We start from the raw sequence: 24052 nt of genomic DNA, 5'->3' as shown, positions 1-24052 counted from the left end.
GGGCTGTCTCATGGTGTCACTGATGGCTTTCTGTTTTCAAAGCTGTAACTATACAATATCCTTGTGGTCCTGCTCATTATGACAAATTTAACCTTGCTCTTAAATAAGGTGTTTGATTTTATCACTTTACATTTCATGACTGATCAAACAGATTTATTACAGTGGTTTTGAGACATTTTAATTCACGCAGCACGCTCCAAAATAAAAACGCTGTCCCAGAAGCACACAAAACAACCAAAGAGAAAAGCTTTCAAATGGATTCCTTTGACTGCAAAATGGTAATGAAGCGCCTTGTGTTTCCAGTGGCAGAGGAGAGACTGTAGCCGTTTTTCATTCCTGTGAATGTCATCATTTAGACTTTGCAGTGACATGGCCCAGTAATCCTGCCACCTTAGGACCAACTCAGAAACTTTCACTCTTTTAACAGAGGTTAAGTTCAGTGCAGTGATGTGCAGTAGCACCACCATCACCAGATTGGTGGAAGTACAACTACGTTTACAATGCATGTTTATTTTGGTTGCTGACCTATTTTCAGTGCTGGCGAGTATAAAACGGCTGTGTATTGCTTGTATAAGCCAGGCTTCCTGGGCTATTCGGTACATGATGAATACAGACCTCATCATTCCTCTCTCTCAGATGGTCCTCGCTCAGGCAGACCTTCCTTCTCGTGTTCTGACTGTTAGCCATGACACGGCGCTTGACAGCCAAAGTGAGGCTGGATGACTCAGGCCTGTAAATGAGATTTGGCCACAGAAAACCTTCTGCCCACACAGTGGAAGCTCACTGGCAGCCTACATCTGTCTCTACTAAGACACTGTTTTCCGACACACTTGTAATTTCCATATGGAATCAAAAATGCAGAAGAATCATTCCCTCGGCCCTTGTTGAAGCAGTATAACTTCTAAATTATTCATAATTAATTTGAGAATTGTATAAATTGTTTATAGAGCATGGCCCGATGGCACAGGAGTAGGCACAGTGGCCCGACACCTCCAACTCCGGCTGGTCGATTCCTGCCCTCCACACTGCGTGCAGTTTGCACGTTCTCCCTGTATTTTCCCAGATTTCCTTTCGTGCACTGAATTCGTATCCCCAAACCAGCCATGGTGTGTGTGCACGTGCCGTCCTCGGAGCTTCCTGGGGTGAGATACAGGTTTGCTATATCATGTGCTGGATAAGAGCTGATTGAAGATGGATGGATGGGTGAATCTTTTTTTTTTTTTTTAAATTACCACATACTAATTCAGGCAATAAATAAAGCTGTAAGCAGTGAGTGTTATATATATATAACCTATTAGTCACAGCTGATAAATGTAGCAGTGAGCAGGTTCCGTGGCTAAGAAGATATTGCTGTTTAAATTATTATGGTTGACATTATTTCATAGAACATATTTTCTTGTCCCATTTTATGAGAGAGTTGTATGTTAATTATAAAGGAATTTGTACATAACTATAAATATTTAGCAAACAACTGTAAAAAGCACTAATGGTAAGAGTCGCCAACTTATAAATGACGGTAGTGGCCAGTCATGTTATTTTGACGTGTTAGCAGGTGACAGAAACAATCCTGAAAAAGGTTACATTTGAGCTGCTTTCTGAAAAGTAACTTAAGGAGCAGCATTACCCTTTTATGGTAGAAATGCTGATGGTCATTTTGCGCACATATTGCACTATTGGAAAGGTCCTGTGTTGCTAAAATAAGAAGGAACCCTGCACTTCTGTATTACAAATGATGAAACGTCCACATGAAGGTAAAAGCATAAATGTGGAGTTTTTCTGGGCGGCTGAAATCAGGACATCAAACCGGTATCATCGCTCAAGCTCAGTACAGGGTCGGCCTGACTGTCGTAGACCCAGAGCTGGGCATGTACGAGTCGTTTCTCAACAAGTCGTTAAGTGAAACTAACCAGCCGTACAGTGGAGGGCAGTGGGTAAGTGGAATTGGAAATGGTTCGCCGTGGACCGTGAACCATCTCCCTGAATCACTTTCAGGAATTTGTCCTGAAAAAAAAACCAACGGATTCCAGTTTGAAAATAGTGTAGTACTCTGTAAGAAGGAGCTACTGTAGCTGAATTCAACTGCATGCTTAAGTGAGAGCGACAGGTTAGGACCCCGAAGCCTGAGAGAGATTTCTGCAGATTGAATGAGTTGTTTTGTTTGTGTCTGTATGTTAACTATAGGGAGGGGGGGGGAGGGTTGGGGCAGCTGACATGGCTACTAGGATGAGCCACCTAGCTGCAGAATTGAGTGCTGCAGGGGCGACCGGCCTTGGCTCCTCACAGATAGGTGGTGCCTGTAGGATCAGGTGTGTTACCTGCGTAACAGGAGAGCATGTGCATCACACCATCCCCACATCAGGCTGTCAGTCAGCAAGTCCAGCCCCTGGACCAAGTATAGTGTCACAGCTTTCGAACCCAGCAGGTGATGGGAGAGAGAAATACAGAACCTGGGTGAGGAGAGGCGGGGAGGGGCCTGGGCTGTGGGGGGCTGAAGAGGCAATAAGAAGGGGGAGACTCGGAACAGAAATGTCTTTGTAGGGCCCCACGTGTGTGGAGGGCATCCCTCTGCCCTGCTGGCTTCCCAGCGGCCAGGTGCTGCAGCTGATGGGGGCTCGGGAGGGGCAGCCCGTCACCTGCATACCCAGGGCTCACGGCGGAGCATTAATGAGGACCCGCGGCTCACAGAAATCCACAGCAGCCCGTAATTAAGGCCCTCTCGGGTTCAGTTATGCTTCCAGGTTTCTTAAGCGCTGTTCTTTGGTTGATTATTACCATGTTACGGGTATAACAGGATGTTAAATCAGCGAATGAGAATGGGGAAGACCGAACCTGGATCATGGCTGAAGACAAATCCACATCACAGGGTGAAGATGGCAGTTTTTAGGGAAGCTCCAGCTAATATTGCGTAAAAGAACTGCATGTTAATAAGATGCTGGAAACCACTGGTATCGGCTGATATTGCACTCACTGAGTGCATCAGCAGTTTAACAGAGGGTGAGGTTAAAGCCCGTTTTCTACATCAGTAGCACAACGTCGATAGCATGATAACCTTAGAAAATGGCTGTTTCTGAGAATAAACAAGCGACACGGAAAATGGATTAGCATGCAATCTTAACTCTGTGAGTCCGCTGAGGCAATCGGAGAACTTTGTGGCCATTTGCCGCGAAATATACTGCAGAAATGACTGGTAATTAGGGAGCCATTGCCACCGACTGCTAAGCTCTGCCGCCTTTTTGTGCCTTAATGTCATTGATTGCATGGTTTAACACAGCATGTGAGATATGCGACGCACAGGGCCCACACACACGCAGGGATCGGGCCTCCGAGGCTGCAGAAAGAGCCTTATCACATGTCATTTGTGACTCGATGAATTCAGTGGCACCATTTTTCCGATGGGAGCGGCGGAGTGGGATAAATGCAGCCATCCCCTTTTTTTGAGCTTCATCCTTTTGGGAGGCATCCTCCATGCAGATGGCTCCTTTCTCCCCGGTAATTGCGGGAAGCTTGAATGCCAAAAACCGTGGTAAATACAAAATCACTTCATCAGTCTTTTTCTGCAGGCTACAAACGCATGAGATGCCTCACGCTCATTATATTGCAAATGAAAAACCAATATGAGCAGTGACTCCTTAAAAAAATAAAAAGCTGTCTCGAAAAAAAGCCCAGATTTCAATGAGGTCCATCACAGGAAATGATTGGTTATCATATGTGATGGACAAGGCAGACTGAGCAGGAAATGGTGCACTTGGCCAATGGTGACATCACCGAAAATGTGTTGTGGAAATTGAGGGGAGTCGATGTTCTTTCTCATGACAGGAAGCTATTTCTGGCTTTTTAAAGGTCGTTTTTTTTTTTTACTGGTGTACTTCCCATTCACATGTAAAGAGAAATGGTTTACCTCTACACATCCTCCTTCTCTATTTGCTGTTTAAAGACTTAATTTGCATTCATGCTTATGGCTGTATACTGTGAAAGTGTTCTACAGTGTGTTAACTTCAGTAAATAGGTATCGGGAAATGGGAGGTGTGTGGTCATGTGATAGGTGATGTCACATAATACTAATATTTTTGTAAGACCTGCAGCTTTGACATGAGATGAACATGGTGGCCTGTACTCAGATTATTCCTGTGATGACAATCATGATTTTTTGTAATTTTTCAGTGACATGCTCAAGATATCAATAGTAGGAGACAGATTGACCTTAATGTATTCGTAGGTCAGTTCTACATGTTAGCAGAGTTCTACACTTCTTGCACTTCTTGATATTTTAAACTGTTTCTTTTTTACCTAAGAAAACTCTAGCCTCCCAGAATGACTGTGAGGAAAGCGGCCCAACTAATATAGAAGTGACTGTGAAGAAAGGTGGCCCGACTACTGTAGAAGTGACTTTGAGGAAAGGCGGCCTCACTACCATAGAAGTGGCTATGAGGAAAGCTGGCCTGACTACGACAGAAGTGGCTGTGAGGAACGCAGCCTGACCACTGTAAAAGTTACTGTGAGGAAAGGGGTCCTGATTACCACTGAAGTGGCTGTGAGGAAAGCGGCCTGACTGTTGTAGAAGTGACTGTGAGGAAAGACAGGCTGGCTACCAATGAAGTGGCTGTGAGGAAATCAGCCTGACTACTGCAGAAGTGACTGTGAGGAATGTTGGTCTGACTACTGCAGAAGTGACTGTGAGGAAAGGCGGCCTCACTACCATAGAAGTGGCTATGAGGAAAGCTGGCCTGACTACGACAGAAGTGGCTGTGAGGAAAGTGGCCTGACTACCGTAGAAGTGGCTGTGACGAAAGTTGCCTGACTGTTATAGAAGTGACTGAGGAAAGTCTGCCTCACTGTCATAGGAGTGACTGTGAGAAAAGTCGGCCTGGCTACCATTGACATGGCTGTGAGGAAAGCAGCCTGACTATTGTAGAAGTGCCTGTGAGGAAAGTCAGCCTGACTGTCGTAGAAGTGACTGAGGAAAGGCACCCTGGCTACAATTGAAGTGGCTGTGAGGAAAGTAGCCTGACTATTGTAGAAATGACTGTGAGGAAAGTTGGTCTGACTAGCATGGAAGTGACTGTGAGGAAAGTGACCTGACTACTGTAGAAGTGGCTCAGAAATGCTGAACCCATTGTTTTGGTCCTCATGTGCTGGGGTGCCATTAGAGATTTTGGGCCCCATGAAAGGTCATCAATTCAGACCAATCTATTTATCTTACAAATAGCTTTAGCACCACTCAGGGACCCTCGGAATCGTCCTGACTTCCCCCCTTTATGGCAGCCCAGCTCACGTGTCAGGTGGCTATACTTGTGTGTGTTTCACTGTTGCTGTAATCTAAACAATCAGCATTTGTGCCAGACAGGCAACAGGCACACATCCACACTGTCAGAAGGTCATGTTCAGCGGTGTACCACCACAAACCGGAGAGAAACAGCAACATGTTTGTTAGTTTACAACTAGCCGACAATCTCAGGTGATGACAGCAAGGAACATCAAGGCTGCTACATAAGTGTTACTAATACTGTCATTTTCATGTAAAATGACTTGTTGACTGGATTCTTCACAGTGGGGACATTGTTTCTGTTAGTGAATAAACCTCACCATCAAATCATCAAGTTCTGTAAGTGTGGATTGGTGACCAAACAATTAGATGGAAAGCAGCCATTCAGGTATGTAGGCACAAGGACTGATCCTCTCTACATCCATCCATCCATCCATCATCTTCCGCTTGTCCGGGGTTCGGGTCGCGGGGGTAGCAGCTTCAGTAGAGGCACCCAGGCCTCCCTCTCCCCAGCTAACCCCACCAGCTCCTCGGGGGGGACACCGAGGCGTTCCCAGGCCAGCCGAGAGATATAATCCCTCCAGCGAGTCCTGGGCCTGCCTCGGGGCCTCCTCCCTGTAGGACAGGCACGGAAAACCTCTCCGGGTAGCCGCCCAGGAGGCATCCGCACCAGATGTCCAAACCACCTCAACTGGCTCCTTTCGACGTGAAGAAGCAGCGGTTCTACTCCGAGGCCCTCCTGGATATCCGAACTTCTCACCCTATCCCTAAGGGAGAGCCCAGACACCCTGCGGAGAAACCTCATTTCGGCCGCTTGTATTCGCGATCTCGTTCTTTCGGTCATTACCCATAGCTCATGACCATAGGTGAGGGTAGGAACAAAGATGGACCAATAGATCGAGAGTTTGGCTTTTTGGCTCAGTTCTTTCTTAGCCACGACGGATCGGTTAAGCGCCTGCAGAACTGCAGACGCCGCTCCGATCCGTCTATCCAACTCCCGATCCCGCCTACCCTCACTCGTGAACAAGACCCCGAGATACTTAAACTCCTCCACTTGAGGCAGTACGTCTTCCCCAACCCGAAGAGGGCAAACCACCCGTTTCCGGCTGAGAACCATGGTCTCGGACTTGGAGGTGCTAATCCTCATCCCTGCCGCTTCGCACTCGGCTGCGAACCGCCCCAGTGCCTGCTGGAGATCCCCAGCAGATGAAGCCAACAGGACGACATCGTCTGCAAAAAGCAGCGAGGCAATCCTGAGGTCACCAAACTGGACACCCTCGACGCCTTGGCTGCGCCTAGAAATCCTGTCCATAAATATGATAAACAGGACCGATGACAAAGGGCAGCCCTGGCGGAGCCCAACACGCACCTGGAACACGTCCGACTTATTGCCGGCAATGCGGACCAAGCTTCTGCTCCATTCGTACAGGGACCGGATCGCCCACAACAGTGGACCCCGGACCCCATACTCCCGAAGCACCCCCCACAGAGCACCTCGGGGAACCCGGTCGTAAGCCTTTTCCAAATCCACAAAACACATGTAGACTGGATAGGCAAACTCTCTACACTACAGTGGTATTTCTTAGGAAAGGTTTAATTTGAACAATACAAAATAATAAACAAACAGGTGCAGCACCAGACGTTTCTTCATGCTTTTTAAAAAAATGTTTGTGCTCCCGACTGGTCCTGACTTGAAGCTCTTAGCTGTCGTTAATGCCTCCCTCCTACCCTGCTCCTGACTTGAAGCTCCTTCTCTCTTTCTCTCCCTCTCTCTCTCACTTTGTCGTTAATGCCTCCCTCCTACCCTGCTCCTGACTTGAAGCTCCTTCTCTCTTTCTCTCCCTCTCTCGCTCACTTTGTCGTTAATGCCTCCCTCCTACCCTGGTTCTGACTTTATCAAGGTTCCCATGTGCAATACATGATGTACGTGTAGGAATGGGCTGCTCTGCCCAAGACCCTAAGCAGGATAATTATAAAATGGACTGCCCTGTATGCAATGCAAAGTTGGCTTTTTTAGATCAGGCCTTGTTTTCAGTTCTTCCCAGTAGTTAGTTTAATAATTACTGATTCTGATTGGCCAGAGGCTTCACACCTGGCTCACGGGTAAAGGAAGGCTGGGAAATCAGCAGGGCTTGGACCTTGAGGACCGTGATTTGAACAGCCCTGTTATAGATTATGCAACATTCAGTCTAGCTGCATTTTCAGGAGTATTTAACGACTTACTCTGTACATCTCTGTACATGTGTACTCCATACATTTACTCTGTAAATACCCCGATTGCAGCAATGTCATTACGCATTGTTAGTCCCAGGTCTAAGACACGTACAGAATCAATAATAGGGGCAAATGTAATTAAAAAAGGTTTGATTTATTTATGAACATTTTATTGATTTTTTTTTTCACCAGTATTAATTCAAGTCACATCTTGCTGTCGTGATTTATAAAAAAAGACGATGTTGTGATGTTCAGAACACACTGTTTCAGTACTTTTTAAAATCTGTAATAAAAATAAGCGACAATAAGACACAGAAATAAAGTTACGACATAAAATTGTTAGAAGGAAAATATCAGAAAGCCATACTTAGCAAATGTCCTTTTAAATACTACAGTGTCAATGAGACTTAACAGAAATCCAACCTAAAATGTCAAAGAGACTGTGATGGACTGGCAACCCTTCCAGGCTGCGACCCTCCCAGGATGAATGGATGGATGGATGGATGTTAAAGCAATATTTATACACGATGACATCAGTTCATCAAACACATCATTGTGTAAAACGTTCTTAGCAGCTTTACGTTCTAATACAAATGCTTTTGTTCTTTTACAAATTCATTAAGGTAAAAATGTCTTCTTAGATGACATGAATGAGGACTTCTGTCATTTTTGTGCCGGGAATAGATGAATTCTGTAAGAAGCAGGAGACGACCGTCATCTTTGGACAAACAATTTCAAGGGATGGTGAAAGCTGCACAGTGCGCTGCTGGAAGGACAGCGTTTGAAAGAAGGTGATCATTTTAAGATTTTATGCCGGAATTTATGTCAGCCAGTGGTGACTGATTTGCTCCCCAAACAGCCAAACAAACTTCCGCTGCAAGTATGATCATAACATATGCGACATAATGCACATGATTTGAAAACCTACAGCCTACTGCGGGAATTCACATGCTGTTTGTCAGAATATCAGGACGTTACAGAATAAAATTAAAACATATCTAACATGTATCTTTTTGTGTGGAATTCATTTTAAACATATAAAACACCTTCTATATCACAAATATAGTAAATATTTCATACTGAAAAAAACTTGCACAGTAAATAGCACTGCATATTCCTCTCCTCCATGTGTAGCATGGTATCATAAAGGAAAATTCAGTCTACGCACATCTGTTAATAAACTGCAAACAAACTGGACACAAGTACTGTTGTCTAGCGTATGAACTGTCACCACAGTGGATGACGTTCTTCAGCAGGTGGACTAAGGCAGGATATGAAGGTCTCACGTCCTTTATGGACCTAACAATGGTCACGCATCATCACTATCAGCCTGCCCTCCGAAAATAGATCATTCAAAGCAAAACTGCAATATGAGAGCTCAATTCCAAGTGAATGCCAAGCTAGTAGCATTTTGAGGCATAAATATGATTTAATCTCCTTTAATTTAATTCAAATTTTGAATGGTATATTGACATGGCAAAGCATTCTGCAGTGTTTCTGACTCGTGACTCAAACACATAGCAACTGAAAATTTAAAAAAAATCTGCTTAAATCCCGAAGATATTACTATGTACAGATGCTTGCTTAAAATAATATAAAACAAGTGAAACATCTCCAGGCTAATTTAAATGCAGAATTGGGGGTAGTGCATTTTGGTTTTGCTTTGTGGCTAATAAATATTTTCATTTTTTTAAGAAGCCCTGGGTCTCCTAAGCACAGATTATGTTCAGATATACCTGGTAGCAAATTAAAACATACATACCCCCACAACAAAAAATAAAAGCATGGCATGAGCTATTATAAAAGACCAGCCCGATGAGAATGTCTTTCACTGCAAAGGTCTACACACTGCAATCATCTCAGTCCCCTAAAAAAAATCTGCAGAGTACTGGCACAGGAATTTTTAGACACCTTTTACAAAAATGTATGATCTCAGCTTCACTGTATATGGTATTCCATAATAGTACTGATTTAATTCTTACTCAGAGAATTAAAATGATAGAATCATCATCTTAAAAACATAATGAGGTATCCCAAGTCAATGGAAGATATAGCAGCCTTGAAGATGAAGAATTAATTTAAAGGAGCCTGTCTATATGTTCCTTATAACACTTTATGAATGAAACATACACACTGAGCACAGCTTTAATCTGAATTACAGCCAGCTTGGCTAACTGTGGGTCCATTTAAAGAAGAATTATCTTTCAGTTTATATGGACACAAAGGAGCAAGGTGTCCACTGGCAGACAGCTTCCACTGCAGAGCACTGCGCCCCCCCCCCCCCCCCCCCCCCCCCCCCCCCCCGCCCGTGGCTTGCAGACAACAGCGGTGTGAGACTGGAGCTGGAGACGGGCTGCTCACCATTATACCATTAGGGATTACTAGTCCTGTTGTGCAAAAATGACCATTTTAATTCAATCATTTTACAGAAAAAACATAAGGCAAACGACATTACTGATAATAACCAAATATTGCACAAATCGACTGAAGTAAACCGGTCTAGATAACTGGCACAGCGGAAGTGTCACTTTATAATATATTTTTCCTTTTTGTTCTTTTGAACCTCACAGAAATGTACACTTTACGTAAAAAGTCCAGAGGCGTAGTTATTGCAGCGCGTCATCATTCTCTTTTTTCTTTTTCTACAAATGATTTTTCCTTAGAAAATGTTTCTCTTTTTAATCCCACGCAGTCTGTAAGGAGCAGTCTGTAAGGAGCAGTCTGTGAGTCCTTTTGGCAGTATGTCTGCAGCGGGCCGCTGGACGTTTTCCTGCGGGCACCCCGTCAGATGCCCGAGGTGCCCAGGCCCATGCCGGCCGCGTGGCTCATGCAGGGCAGAGTCTGCATCGCTTTGGGAAAGTCGTGCGTCACTATGCGCCCGTTCTCGCCGCCGCTCCCGTTGCCGCTCATCCTCGTCAAGGTGGAGCTGCGCATGGCGTCGTTGATGGATTGCTGCAGACAGGATGGAGATGTGCGAGTGAGCTGCTGCGCGCCGGGATGCGTCCCTGCCGTGCATCTTTACGTACCATACATTTTATGATAATAAATGGAGCATGTCAGCTCATAAAATGTATAACAGTTACTTATGCATTTAAGCAATACTTAGTGCATGGCAGACAGTTAGTACTTTCCACATGATAAGATGGATTCCAGCATGTTTTCATTTTGCGTTGTTAATTATTGCATTATCTGTATGCCTGAAATGCCCCCGGACACCCCAGTCTGACTGCGCGTCACGGCCCCCGCCCCCTGGCCTGTGTCGCGTTTCGGTTTGTCCCGATAAAACTCGTCATGCACCTCGCTGCGTGCAGTGGGCTTGTCTTTCTCACGAGCCCCCTCCTTTGCAGGTCGCACTCACACATTGACGTGCACAGTGTCTGGCTCTCAGTTAATGTGTTAAATAGCGATCCGATGATAGTCCGACACTCATCTTCTCCAAAGAGAGGGATTATCTTAGCAAACAGAGGCAAAAAAAAAACTGCACGTACAGAGCTTTAGTGACTGCAGACTCTAGCCTACGATGCTGGTCGATGCAGAGTCATAGACGACTGCTTCAAGTTTAACTGGATAATGGTCACAGTAACAGTGAAACGCACAAACCGATCAAGAATCAGTAGTTCCATTATTCCCACCCCCAGTCTACTGCTGTGTCAACGGAACAATAGTGAGCTCATGAAAACTGAGTCAAAAATGTAAATTCTTATAGCATCCTAAGCTTTTCTCTCAAAAAGTGCGGCACATGGCAACAGAGCAGCGGTTGCCCTGACGACAAGCTCCGGGGATATCGAGGGATGGAGCAGACGGGCCTCAGGTGTTAGAGTGTGGACAGTGAAGCACAGTGCGTCGCTCTGGGGGCACACAGCACGGTCAGCGGAGGGAAAGGGGGGGGGCGAGCGACGGAAGCCGTGAGTGGGTCGGGATGGCCGGTGGCAGTCATCGTTCCTACCCCGTGGCTCTTAGATCTTAACACTGTCCATCCCGTACAGGCTGTAACACTGCAGCTCTGTATAGGGGGCAGTAGTGAGCGCGGTGTCTAACGGCGAGCAGTGCGAGGCCTGAGGGGCATGTGAGGACACCTTCATTCTCCTGGACTCGGTTCTTGACTTGTAACAGAACTCGACCAGGGCCACCAGCATGGCCAAGCCCAGCCCACCGATCAGGATGTAGAAGACCCCAGCCACATTACTGAGGCTCAGAGCGCTGGTCTTGTCCTGTGGGCGGAGAGGCAGCGGGTGAGAGAGACACTCAGACGTGCCTGGCCTTCCACATGCACATGCAGAAACGAGCACAGACTGAGACAGACATGCATGCACGACCCGTCAATATGATAGCCGCTAATCAAAATTAACGTTAAACGCACTGCATTTTTTTAAAACAGATAAACAAAATAGGTTACCTCACTTTTAAAAATACACACTGAATTATAGAAAGAAAAAAACTTTTTCAAATACAATAACAATAATTAAATTTAGAGAAATATCTTAACATTTATTATTTTGTGCTGGCTATGTAAACTTAATAAAGGTCTGTTTATTTTCTGAAGAACAATTAGCTACTTCAGTCACAAATGCAAGAGAATCATGCAAACATGCCCTGGATTTAAGCTCATACACAGGCCATCTCATCTGAATACTGCCCAATAATCATTCGCCATTCTTAATGTCATCAATCTCCCATCCATAACAAGGTATACAAAGACAGACACAAACTCCAAACAATTAATGCATCTGTATATTGTCGTTAAAGGATATATATGTTATTGTTCAGGGCTGTGGGTCTAGGACGCTGGCTGCGACCATGCGGGACAGTACAAGAGCTAAAGAGAGGCCGGTATCGACTGGTTTAGGGGGAGGGCTTGCTGGAGGCTCCAGCTGAAGGTGTAATCCGTATTGAAAGGGAAGGGAGGCTCTCCTGGTATTTATCACGCAGTGAGACAGGACCATTGTGATGTCACAGCAAAGGGCGTGGCCATCACTAGTCTCATGCAGTCGGTTCTGGGCACCTTGTCCTGGGCCTAAGGATCTTGTCCAATAAGCATGCAAATGGCTGTTCTGACAGGAGGGGGAGCAATATCATAAAGAGGACTGGGGGGGCAGTGATAAAAGGATAAGGGACCTTGAAAGAAACTCCTTTCTCTCCAGTCTGACATTTACTCATTTATATGTTCAATTTTAGTCAGCGGAAAAGATGCAATGCATTATGGATGGTCTCTTATGAAATCACAGCTGAGGTCATTCTGTTCGGTCTGGGATGCGTTAATTCCATGGAAATGTTATTTCTGATAAAATTACCAAAATGGTTCCCCTTCTGGTTATGTGCACATTAAAACTGGGCACTGCCGAAGATTTTACACAGCGCCCTTAGAAAATGAAAATTTCATGTTCAGTGCTTATTGTCCTCTGGACCGGCTCTTACCCCTTCCACAATTGTGCTTGCCATTCCTGCAGAACTGTGGGAACCAGAGTGAAGGATAACGACGCATAAATAATGCCCAGTAGCTGCACCAGAAACCCCGGAGCTGGGAATTGGCGCTTTGGCATTCATAAGCAAAGGGAATTTTAAAATAAACTTTGAAACCATGTTTTTTTAATCAGTTTGTCCACCTATGTCCCTCCCATTCTATAAAATGACCCTTATCCCACCCAGGGTCTCCCATGCAATGTACAAACGTTAAGTGGCTTCTGATAGGGGACAAGCCAATTATCGGCATGACATTTAACTCATTAAATAATTCACAGAGATAGGCTGACTTGGCACATCGCCAATCCCCGCCACCGGCCCTTTCCGGAGCCTCTCTCCTGCACCACATCTGCCGGCGGGACTCTCGTGGTGAACCGCCGGGACACAATACAAAGGCTGACTGGGGATCTGTACACTGCTCGGATGGTTCTGGAAGGCAAATGACAGACTGGAGAGAGAGGTGGCAATGCGTAATGTGCTGGGGGGAGCAGGGATGAGGGGCTTGGGGGGGGGACATGGGCGCCTCCTAAAGGTACATAAGTGATCTAGGATGTTAGGTGGGACCAGCTGGTGGACTGACCTTTCTTGCGGAGTCGTTGCTTCCACACTCCCCTTTATCGTACCACCATTTGTTTTTCAGTTTGTCTAAGACGGCTTGCTCATTGAGCTTCAACACCGCGAGGTTTACGGGGATTCTTCAGTCAGGGAAATAACATAAATAACATTATCCATGTTATTTTATGTTATTCAGCACATGTTAAACATTCACCCATAAAAACGTATCAAATGTCTTAGCGGTAGATAAATAAAAAAGAAGGAAAGATATCACAGTCATAATTCGACAGTTCGGCGTCAAAGTGATATGTGTTAATACTCCATCTAGCACAGTTGCCGTCCTCCCTACTGCCAGATGTGTATTACTGTATCACTTTGGGTAACGGGCACCCTGCCGGCGCGTGGCCAAGCCAGGAGCTCATCGGAGGGAAGCTCCGTGTCGTCCGTGCAAGGCCACATGCTGCTGCGTGACGCTGGTCTTCTCACCATTGTCGTGAATTTATCACAGGGTGATTTTGGCCGTGAAACGGGGCCCTGTGCTTTCCCCGGTATCGGCCCGATACCGGGGCAGCAGCCAAAGCGCTGGCGGACTCTGGGTGCCGGTTACCCTCCCGGTACTGTGCTTTACCCGCAGAGCGGTTCATTCTGGGGCTGACCTTGGAATCACCTCCCCCGCTGCCGCATTCTCCCTTGTCATACCACCATTTGTTTTTCAATTTGTCCAAGAGGCCTTGCTCGTTCAGTTTTAACACTGCCAGGTTTACTGGGTTTCTTGAAATGATAAAATAATACTGGTCAGTATCAACCGAGATATAGCGAGTTACGGCGAGATGCAGCATTATTGGTCAAAATTATTAGTATCATAATTTCTCAGCACAACACTCTCTGCTTCTGTGGCCGTATCTGACAGCTGAGAAAGCAGGTGTGTTGTGGAACGTAAGTACAATTAATTTTTTCAAAATGGAAAATAATGCTTAGTGGCCTTTTTCTTGAGATGGGTTTTACCGAGCAAGATGCAGGACGAGGTCTCTTAAGAAGGGCAGATACCAGCAACCTGCTGAGTTTTTTGGCTTTTGCTGGTTAATTGTGGTTTTCCTTTGATGGGTACAAAGTTGACGCAGAAGCCTGCCTGGGACCGTCCCGTCAAAGCGAAGACCACCGCTAACAGGGTCACGAGGTGACCTTAAAGAGGGTTTCGCAGATATCCTGCCCTTCCTGACTCTGACCTTCTGCTGCTATGGCCTGCCTGCACATAGCAGGCTCATGCCTACTGACCATCTTCCTAGGTAAAACCCATGAATTCTTTCTTATCCCAAGAAAATCGGAAAGAAAGAAGAGGATTTATGAGTGATGAAGATCCACATCGAGTTTAGGAGAACTGATGGGAATTCTACTTTGGAGGCGGCAGTGCTCTGGTGAGATGATTTTGTCAACTAAAAGGGATATGAATGGGATTTGGTGGGAAACACAAGTCAAACATGGCTAGAGGGGATAGGCAAGAAGAAGACTCTTACAGAACAATAATCACATGTAGCAGGTAGCCTTACGTCACATTGTTCATCAGATATGCACAAGGCGCATTCCGCAGGTGCCGAGACGGACTGGGACATCTGCATATCCAGTGCACTCCACTAGTGCCATTAGATGGAGATGGCTGGCACTCCAACAACACCTCCTCACTGCCAATCAACTTCTGCAGCTGCTGCAGACTCCTCTGTCAGTATCGGCCATCGCTGACTGTGCCTTGTGCCGCAAATGTATGTCACACACCCCAAAGAAGCCCGGAAACACAGGGAGCGTATGTGCGATCGTCCCTCAAGCACCCAGCTGACGATGATTTACACTTTTATAAATTCATTTTCCATTATTATTCCATTAATGTAGGGATAGCAGTAGGGTATTAAATCTAATTTAAGTTGTGCCCTGGGCGATACGCTGGAAGTCATTCTTTTACATCCAGAATGGGGTGTCACCTTCCTCTCACGGTACGGGCTTTAAGACGTGCATTACAAAAGACTGCGCAATTTCTTTGAGGTCTTCTCCCAGGGAGGTTATCTCACAACTGGGGAAAGGCTATTAAAAATTTCCCAGGTTATTTTTATGCAATCAACCTCCTTTCTCATCTTCTGTTCTTCATATCAAGGCAGGTCAATTCCCCAGCGCGCAGCCGCCATTGCTCTGCTCTGTGGCACTGATGGACGAGTCACTACCTACACTATGTTTTAGCAACCCTTTAGCTTTTCAGCTAATGTCTTTTCCCAAGAGAACCGCACCTTAGATTAGCATTAAATGTTACACATTAATTATTGAAAATGACTCTAGCTGCATAATGGAATTATAAGAGGCTGACCTTTCCATAACAAGCCTTGCTTGACTTCATATGCCCTGTTTGTTTATGTAAAATCAATCAAGGGAACGGGCAATGAAGGCCTTAAGCAGGCTAGTCGCGGCTTCTGCTACCTAAACGAGCCGTAACATTGGGGGACGTGACGGCGAGGCGTCCGGAGGCAGGTCATTTTGGGGAAGGCGGTGCTCGCGTGACATGTCTCACGTCAGCTTGCGCAAAGCACATTGATTATGCCAGCTGAAGCTTTCAACAGAATGTGGCAACAAAAACAGACTGAGTGGCAAGTAGCATAAGGACCCTGTGGTGAAGGAAGATACAGGTCATTCATTCATCATCATCAAGACCATAATGACTGGAACTTAACTGAAAAGCTAGTTTTAAATTGATTTGTTAATTTCCCAAATGGCAAAAAACAAAATAAACTGTTTACAAATACTAATTAACAATCACTAGATATTATACTGACCTTTCCTGCAACCCCATTCACCACAGAATAACAATAATAACTAACAGTCTAATGCATGATTCTAGTTGATGATTGACTGTGTAAGTTACGTAGTGGCTACATGGCAATGCTGTTAGTGCATGGATGCTTACCTTAGAGCGGACCCTTTTGGGGTGGCGATCCCGTAGCCCTTGGAGTCCAGGTTACCTCCCACCTTCATGGTATCACATGGCTTCCGTTGCTCAATATACTCGTTCATGGTGGATTCCAGCAGGTAGGCGTACTTGCCCTTCGACTTCCTCACGCGGAGCACACCCTCGTCCGTCGTCTTCACAAACACGGACGGGTCTGCTGACTTCATGTAGGACCACATCTTCTCAAAAACAGCGATCTTTGACCTCTGATGGGCAACAGAACAGGGTGAGGAGACCAAAAGGAATGTGATTTACTGGGACACTGAGTGCTAAGTTTAGCCTGTTTGCTTAAGTTAAAAATTGAGGACTTAATGTAGTTCACAAGGCATCTTCACCCGGAAGAACTCTTTGGTGGAACCTGCATCGAGGGTTCCATAGGCAATCTCCGTCTGCTTGGCCAGGTCCTCGGCACTCTCGATGGGCGACACCATCCTCTCGACGGTGAGGAAGGCCGCCAGGTTGGCCGTGTAGGAGGAGATGATGATGAGGGTGAAGAACCACCAGACGCCGCCCACGATGCGGCCGGAGAGAGACCTGAGTGATCGACAGTGTAGTGAGAAAGAACATTATGGCTCTCAAAGGACCTGCCTTTGTTGGAGCTGAAGACTCTGCTTTCTTAGTTGTGTAACACTCAGTCTCTCATGATGCAGTCCAGGTTTTCTGCAAAGAAAAAATATCCATCCATCCATCTTCCAAATGGTCATCCTGGTCATGATCAAGGGGAGGCCTGGACCCTATCCCCGGTAGCACAGGGCACAAAGCAGGGGTGCATCCTGGACAGACTACCAGGAGAAATAATAAATCACGCTAATGGAGCCATTATTCTTGACATATGTACTCCTTATAAAATAAATTAAGCTTCGGCAATAAAAACATCAATTGATATGCAGTTATTAAGATGAAAAGCTGCCCGGATATCTCCTCAAAGTGCCCCAATAGCCAAGTAACCTTCTCCCGCTCAAATATTCATCAAGCTTCTAGTGATTAGCAGCTCCAAAGCCACTCCATAAATACTCCACCAGATTAGTTTTAGACGTGAAACACAAAACGTTTACCCACTTCATTCCAATCGCTAATTCACCGCCGCCGCATCGCAAATGGGTTCATCACCCAACTGGTCCTTGGACACGGCCCTTGGTCCGCGCGAAATGTGCTCACACTCGATAAGGGTGATCACAAAAGCAGCGGACCACCCTAAATGAATCTCACTCAGATAGGAAACAGACAGAACGTCTGACAAACGTCATGCATATTAACTGCTGGGATTAATACCTACGGGGGCCCTGATTTGCAGAGAGAGCAGCTGCTGTAATTGCCTGTTTAAAAAAAACAATGGCTGATTTGTAATCCCCCAGGACTCCTGCGTCTGCCTGAAGTGTGCGCCAAACAACAGCGCAAACAGGCTTGGTGACAAATCCTGGCATATCACAAACTAAGAAAAGCTCATTTAACGTAAAATAAGACCAACTTGACAAGGTATTTTGGTTTAGCGCAACAGTCTATTTAATTACCAGAATAAAATGAGTTCAGTGGGCCAAACAACAACTTTATTTACAGTAATTATTCTCTCTGCAATTAAGGGAGAATGCAGAGATCGAGTCAGGGCCCTTAGCAAACACAGAACAAAATGGAGACAACAATTTTTGACACTAAGCCGTCGATGTGCAGTTTTCTAAATATACCTCTTGAGCCGAAAAATCAGGAAACCCTTAAATCAGCAAAAACAATTGTTTTCTCCAGAAGAAGAAGCAGATCCTCACAACTCTTGGAAGTTAACAGTTGAGTTGCGATTTTGACTCTAAAAGTACAGTGTGATGTTATTTATCTCGCAGTGGCTCCAAGGCTACTTGATGACTATTTCTCCAAAAAGGCTACGATTATTATCTGTTGGTAGCTATCAATGATACAAAAGAACTTCAGTAAAGTCTATTGGTCGTTCCGACTTTCAGTAACCTGAGCTCTTTCCGTGCATATGCCTTAGGTAGTCTTTCGCTAGCTAGAGAAACCGTCAGCGATTAGTAAACGATTGCAGGTAATGGTCTCCCCCCTGTCTCAGGCACTAGCAGGTACCTTGAGGAAGCCAAAAGTTTCTAAGGGAGATCTCCTTATAGAGGGACGTTTCTGAGTCCAGAATCTGGATTACTCGACTTACCCCCACCGACCGCTGCGAATCCCTCGGAAACAATGCAGCTTTCATGCGGAGGAGAATTTTTGAGGTCCTGAAAAATGACTAGGCCCCGGAGAGATAGTCTGCCAAGCGTGCCAGCGATGCAAAGCGCGCAGCAGAAGACAAAACAATAAGCCGTATCTGCCGCTACCCCCCTGCGTGGCTGGCACACTCCCCAATCCCGTCTCCCAGCTGGAGCAGCTACGATGTGCTTGTCGCTCCCACGCTGCCTTGGCTCGACTCGCCCTGAGTCTTAAGCTCTCCTCGATGCACGGAGGCGAGTGACAGTTGTACTCCAGCTTGCAAACCGTCGACGGCCGCTGGCCAGACCCAAAGACCGGCTCGCAGTAACGCAAGACCTGCTTCCCATCCCTGGCTGCAGTAAGCATGAAAACCCAAGTAATATTACTTACATTTATTAAACTCACTACACATCCATGAGATATACTTTTCAGTCCATCATCAAAAGGAACTGACCATGAAATTAAATGTTTCAAAATTGTTTCTTGTTTAAAAATTATTTATAAAAATTTTTAAATATTCCCAAAGTTTGCCTACCAGAGATTACATGTTTACATGCAGTTTTCAGTTCTTTCAGGGGCATAATATTGTTTCCCCAGTATCTGTGGCACGCTGATAAGATGATTTTTATATTTTCTTAAAGTAATAAATAAGATCAGCTAATGAGTCCAGCAGAGATGCTGACAGCAGCTGTCAGCTCAGACTCTCCTCCTCGAATGATGGAACGATGCCCACGCTACCAGGAAAGAGAAACACGGAATAAAATTACACGGGGAAGAAAACAGCAGTGAAAGTGGTTTTGCTGCCTGACTCAACCGGGGGTCCCATAACAGAATATGTCCCCCATATTTAAAAATAATCAAGGAGAAAAAGTGAATGCTGCCGGCTGCATGGATCACTCTGGCCTCAGCTGACGTTGGGGTTCTGCGGCGTGCGGTGGAGAACCCGCCATCCCAGGCCTCAGCGGTGCGCCGAAAGCCAGGCCACACCCCGAGGTTCACTACCGAAGGACAGCAGATAGCCGGGCGCCTTCTCCTCTCAGGCGAGGGTGAGTAAGGGAGGAGGCGCCTTCTCCTCTCAGGCGAGGGTGAGTAAGGGAGGAGGCGCCTTCTCCTCTCAGGCGAGGGTGAGTAAGGGAGGAGGCGCCTTCTCCTCTCAGGCGAGGGTGAGTAAGGGAGGAGGCGCCTTCTCCTCTCAGGTGAGGGTGAGTAAGGGAGGAGGCGCCTTTACTCTGCCGAGTACCATGCTGCTGTTAATGTGGCACTCATTTGGCATCATGATGATTTTGATCAGCACACAGCTACATGTCACAGAAAGGATCCCAGCCGCCAAAGCCGCCGTAAACATCGAGCCAGTCAGGTGACTGCTGTGTGATGCTTCCATAATGCTCCAGAACAAAACGACATTAGTGAGTGACTCCCACAGCCACATTGCGGTCGCGGACTGATTGACTTCCACCTCAAAGTGCACATTATTAATTTGAGGCTCCCAGTTCCCAGTTCCCTGCCAGACAGTCTACATTTTTGTTTCCTCCCAGTTACCTGCCAGACAGTCTACATTTTTGTTTCCTCCCAGTTACCTGCCAGACAGTCTACATTTTTGTTCCCTCGCAGAAACATGGACTGTCTGGACCTATGGACCAGTTTAAAAAACACTGTTCTAGAACATACTGGCCATGTCTGTATATCCACAACATTTTATCAGCATTTAACACAAACAGCATTTCCCTCCCTTACAAATATCTCTAAGACAATCCCCTTAACCCCCTCACTGCAGTACAGCACTGAACCTTTTATCAGATAAAAGGTTTTAAGAGATATCAACATTTTCGATGTCTCTTGTTTCCACTCTAATCCTTCTCCGCAAGTGAGAATTAATCTTGCACGCAGCAGTAAATCAAATGGCCCTTAATTATGAGGTACTTCGCAGATTGTAATGCAATATTCAATTTGCATGGTGAATGATTGTGCCAAGTGTAAAACACTGGTTAAGGAATTAATTGATTAATTAAGACATAAAATCCTTGGCAATTTAATAAATAATAATAGCCAGGATTAAAAAAATTGACACCAGATGCACTTACCATTGTTCTTGTTGGTGTTACATCGATTATAGAAATGTGTTTTTATACTGCTCTGCCTGCTAGACAAAACACAAAACTATCTGAACAGCATAAGAACTGCTGTGTGACTCCATTAGAAAATTTACATTGGCAATTAAGACTATATGAAGTGTGGAGCTACTTTCAAAATGGACGCCATGCAGAAATCATCACACTGCAGGACAAGAAATTCATGTCTCATGTCAGCAGCCGCATGACAGGGGAATGACAAGCCAGAAACATGCAAACATCGTATTTCCCTACAGTTTCAACCGCAGGATGTCAGGCTATGATGCAGGGGGGTTCCCACGGCAGACTCAGCCTCTAAAACTGACTCTTCTAATTCAGGAATGCCGCCGATCAGAAGACATAAAAAGGAAGTGAGAAGTGGAAAAATTTCACTTGACAAACCAGTGCAGGACATTACAGCTGGAGTAGTTCATGAAAAATACTCAGTCACACCCTACAGACACTGTAATCAGATTTTGGTCAAATGGTTTTTGGCTCAGAAATTACAAAAATCTGTCCGTTGTTCGTAAAGGTCAATATTTACATTCCTCTCATGAAGAGGCCAGTAATTATGCTAATGCAATCTGCACTCAATGATGCCCCGAGCGAAGGCTGGTAATCGTATGCATTACAAAGCAAGATTAAACGTTTCTTATCCATTTCTTTACATTTAACTTTTTTAAATGCTAACAGAATGCCAAAAGCAGTAGCCCAAAATGCATCACTGCATTCCACAAGGGCATTGTGTTGTGCTGTAGCCCAAAATGCATCACTGCATTCCACACGGGCATTGTGTTGTGCTGTAGCCCAAAATGCATCACTGCATTCCACACGGGCATTGTGTTGTGTTGTAGCCTAAAATGCATCACTGCATTCCACACGGGCATTGTGTTGTGCTGTAGCCCAAAATGCATCACTGCATTCCACATGGGCATTGTGTTGTGCTGTAGCCCAAAATGCATCACAGCATTCCACATGGACATTGTGTTGTGCTGGGGAAAATCCTGACAGTATTATTTTCATTGATTCAGAATAATATTCTATGGCCTGAATACACACTAAATACACAGCATCACACTTTGTAATTTAACTGTTAAAGACCTCTGATGATTCTTTCAGTAATTCATTAATTTTTAAAATAAAGTCAAGTTGATTTCAGAATCAGCTCATTTGACTTTCTCTGCTGCCCCCTGGAGGATGGGCTCCCCCTTTCGGTCTGGTTAGGGTTAGGGCTTCCTCTGCTGCCCCCTGGAGGATGGGCTCCCCCTTCGGGTCTGGTTAGGGTTAGGGCTTCATCTGCTGCCCCCTGGAGGATGGGCTCCCCCTTTGGGTCTGGTTAGGGTTAGGGCTTCCTCTGCTGCCCCCTGGAAGATGGGCTCCCCCTTTGGGTCTGGTTAGGGTTAGGGCTTCCTCTGCTGCCCCCTGGAGGATGGGCTCCCCCTTTTGGTCTGGTTCCTCCCAAGGTTTCTTCTAGGGATTTTTCCTTGCCACTGTTGCCTCTGGCTTGCTCACAGGGGGCTTTGGGCAGGGATAATGTAAAGTGCTTTGAAACAATGTAATGTTGTGAAAATATGCTATAAAAAATGAATTGAAAAGTTTAAGTAGAAAATGCTTCAAAAATGCTTAAATGTAGATGTATCTTTTCTCCCACAGTAGATCCTGATGTTCACCTCAAACCTAATTCTGATATTTATACTCAGTGTAGAGCACGGCCCTGTGAACAGGCTGAATGCCCCACATACTCACTTCACAGTGGGCAGAGAGGAGACACTGAGAACAAAGGACAGGTATTTTCATCAATGTTTTCTTCTCCGGTACAACATGAAGGACCCCCCCTCCACTCCCTACCTCCCCCGCACACACATGCATGGCCCGGCTGGACTCAGCACCAAGTCCCAGTGCCTTTCCAGTAAAGTCTTCCCTGTTGCCATGGCAGCGATCTCCACTCACCAAGCTGAACCACAGATCAGTGGAAAGAGGGCTTTATTGTTGGGTTTGTCGCCTGGCGCCCGGTGGGGCAGACGAGTCCTAGGCTCTCTTCCAGGAATAACAGGGAGTGCTTCTTTGCTTCAGTGGGAAACCCGCAGATCAGTCTAACCCTAACCCTAACCCTCAGTTTAACAGTTAAATCCATCAATCTCGGTCTACTCCTAAACAGTCCATCAGTCTCGGTCTACTCCTAAACAGTCCATCAGTCTCGGTCTACTCCTAAATAGTCCATCAGTCTCAGTCTACTCCTAAACAGTCCTTTCTGATTCTCTTTGGAGAAACATGGCTACCAACAACAGCATCACACACAGCGTCTCATCCGTCAGCTATGCCAAGGCGGATTCACAACAAGCCCCTGTGGTTTATGTTTTAATGTAAAAGGTCGTTTTTAGCAATGTTGAGTAGAGCACAAGACAACGTCACAGACAGTCATGGGACAGGCTCACAGAAATCTTTCTAGAGGTAAGTGTCCTCACAGGTTTGTCTTTTGGTGGGGGCCCAATGGCAGAAGACAGGTGCACTAATATCCATATGAGTAATACTATGTTCAGTAATACATCTGTTAGGGTTTAATGTGATGGAGAGACTTTGCTATAACGACAGCAGGAGACTGGCGGCCAGGTTTAAAATAAACCTCAAGTTCCCCTTTCGAATATTCATTCTGATATCGGCGTCTGCTATCCAGTGGGGATCTCAGCAGGAAAGGGCCTGGTCTCCGCAGCTCACTCTACCAGCCGCACCACAGCCAAGCTTAAATTAAGGCTCAGTAAGGAGACGGCAGGGATTTGACATGCAAGCATCACACAGCATCGCCACATCCCCCACCAAGCGGCATGGCGGCACCCAGCGCCTTCGCACAACTAAATGTCCAGCCGCCCACGGGGGATCCTAGGGCACTTTTGCCTGGCAGATGCCGGCGAATAAATCACCCCGGCAGCCGACAGCAGATCCCGGTGAGCCCCCCCCACCCCTTGGAAGGAGGTTGACCTTCTGCCACAGCCTGCAACGTGCCAGCAGTATACACTCGAACCTGCACATCCCTCCGAAGTACGAGCCTCACCCATGCAGACGGGGACCGGCCGCTTCTCCAGGACGGATCTGGTGGTGAGGCCCTATGCTTCCTAGGCCAGCCTGAAGGGGCAACCGAAGCCAGGTGCCATTTAAATGGCCGCTGCATTTTCCTAAGTGCAGCCAAGCGTGAGTCCTTAGAGACTAGTTTGCCGCGGGCAGATGGATTACTGCAACGGTTCATGGGTCCGCCTGTTGCACTGTGGGACATGCACACAG

At 46.1% G+C, this 24052-nt stretch overlaps 1 protein-coding gene across 11 annotated transcripts in view; it reads right to left on the bottom strand.

Annotated features, from left to right (window-relative positions):
• Positions 1-9867: 9867 nt before the first annotated feature.
• gria1a (glutamate receptor, ionotropic, AMPA 1a) overlaps positions 9868-24052 on the bottom strand; it is a 59599-nt gene continuing 45414 nt past the window's right edge. For 4 of the 11 annotated variants that reach the window (XM_023821321.2, XM_023821325.2, XM_023821327.2 and 1 more), the window contains 5 exons: positions 16814-17012; positions 16437-16684; positions 14149-14263; positions 11554-11688; positions 9868-10429 (listed from right to left, as the gene is read on the bottom strand). In XM_023821321.2, coding sequence (XP_023677089.1) covers positions 10262-10429; positions 11554-11688; positions 14149-14263; positions 16437-16684; positions 16814-17012 — 865 coding nt within the window. In that variant the 3' untranslated portion in view covers positions 9868-10261. Of the gene's footprint in view, positions 10430-11423; positions 13633-14148; positions 14264-16436; positions 16685-16813; positions 17013-24052 lie in introns of those variants that run through there. The other 7 variants (XM_023821322.2, XM_023821324.2, XM_023821323.2 and 4 more) reach the window with 7 other exon arrangements.

This window comes from Paramormyrops kingsleyae, chromosome 10, assembly GCF_048594095.1.
Source record: "Paramormyrops kingsleyae isolate MSU_618 chromosome 10, PKINGS_0.4, whole genome shotgun sequence".
Classification (NCBI taxonomy): Eukaryota; Metazoa; Chordata; class Actinopteri; order Osteoglossiformes; family Mormyridae; genus Paramormyrops; species Paramormyrops kingsleyae.
This window is presented reverse-complemented; position numbering and strand designations above follow the sequence as displayed.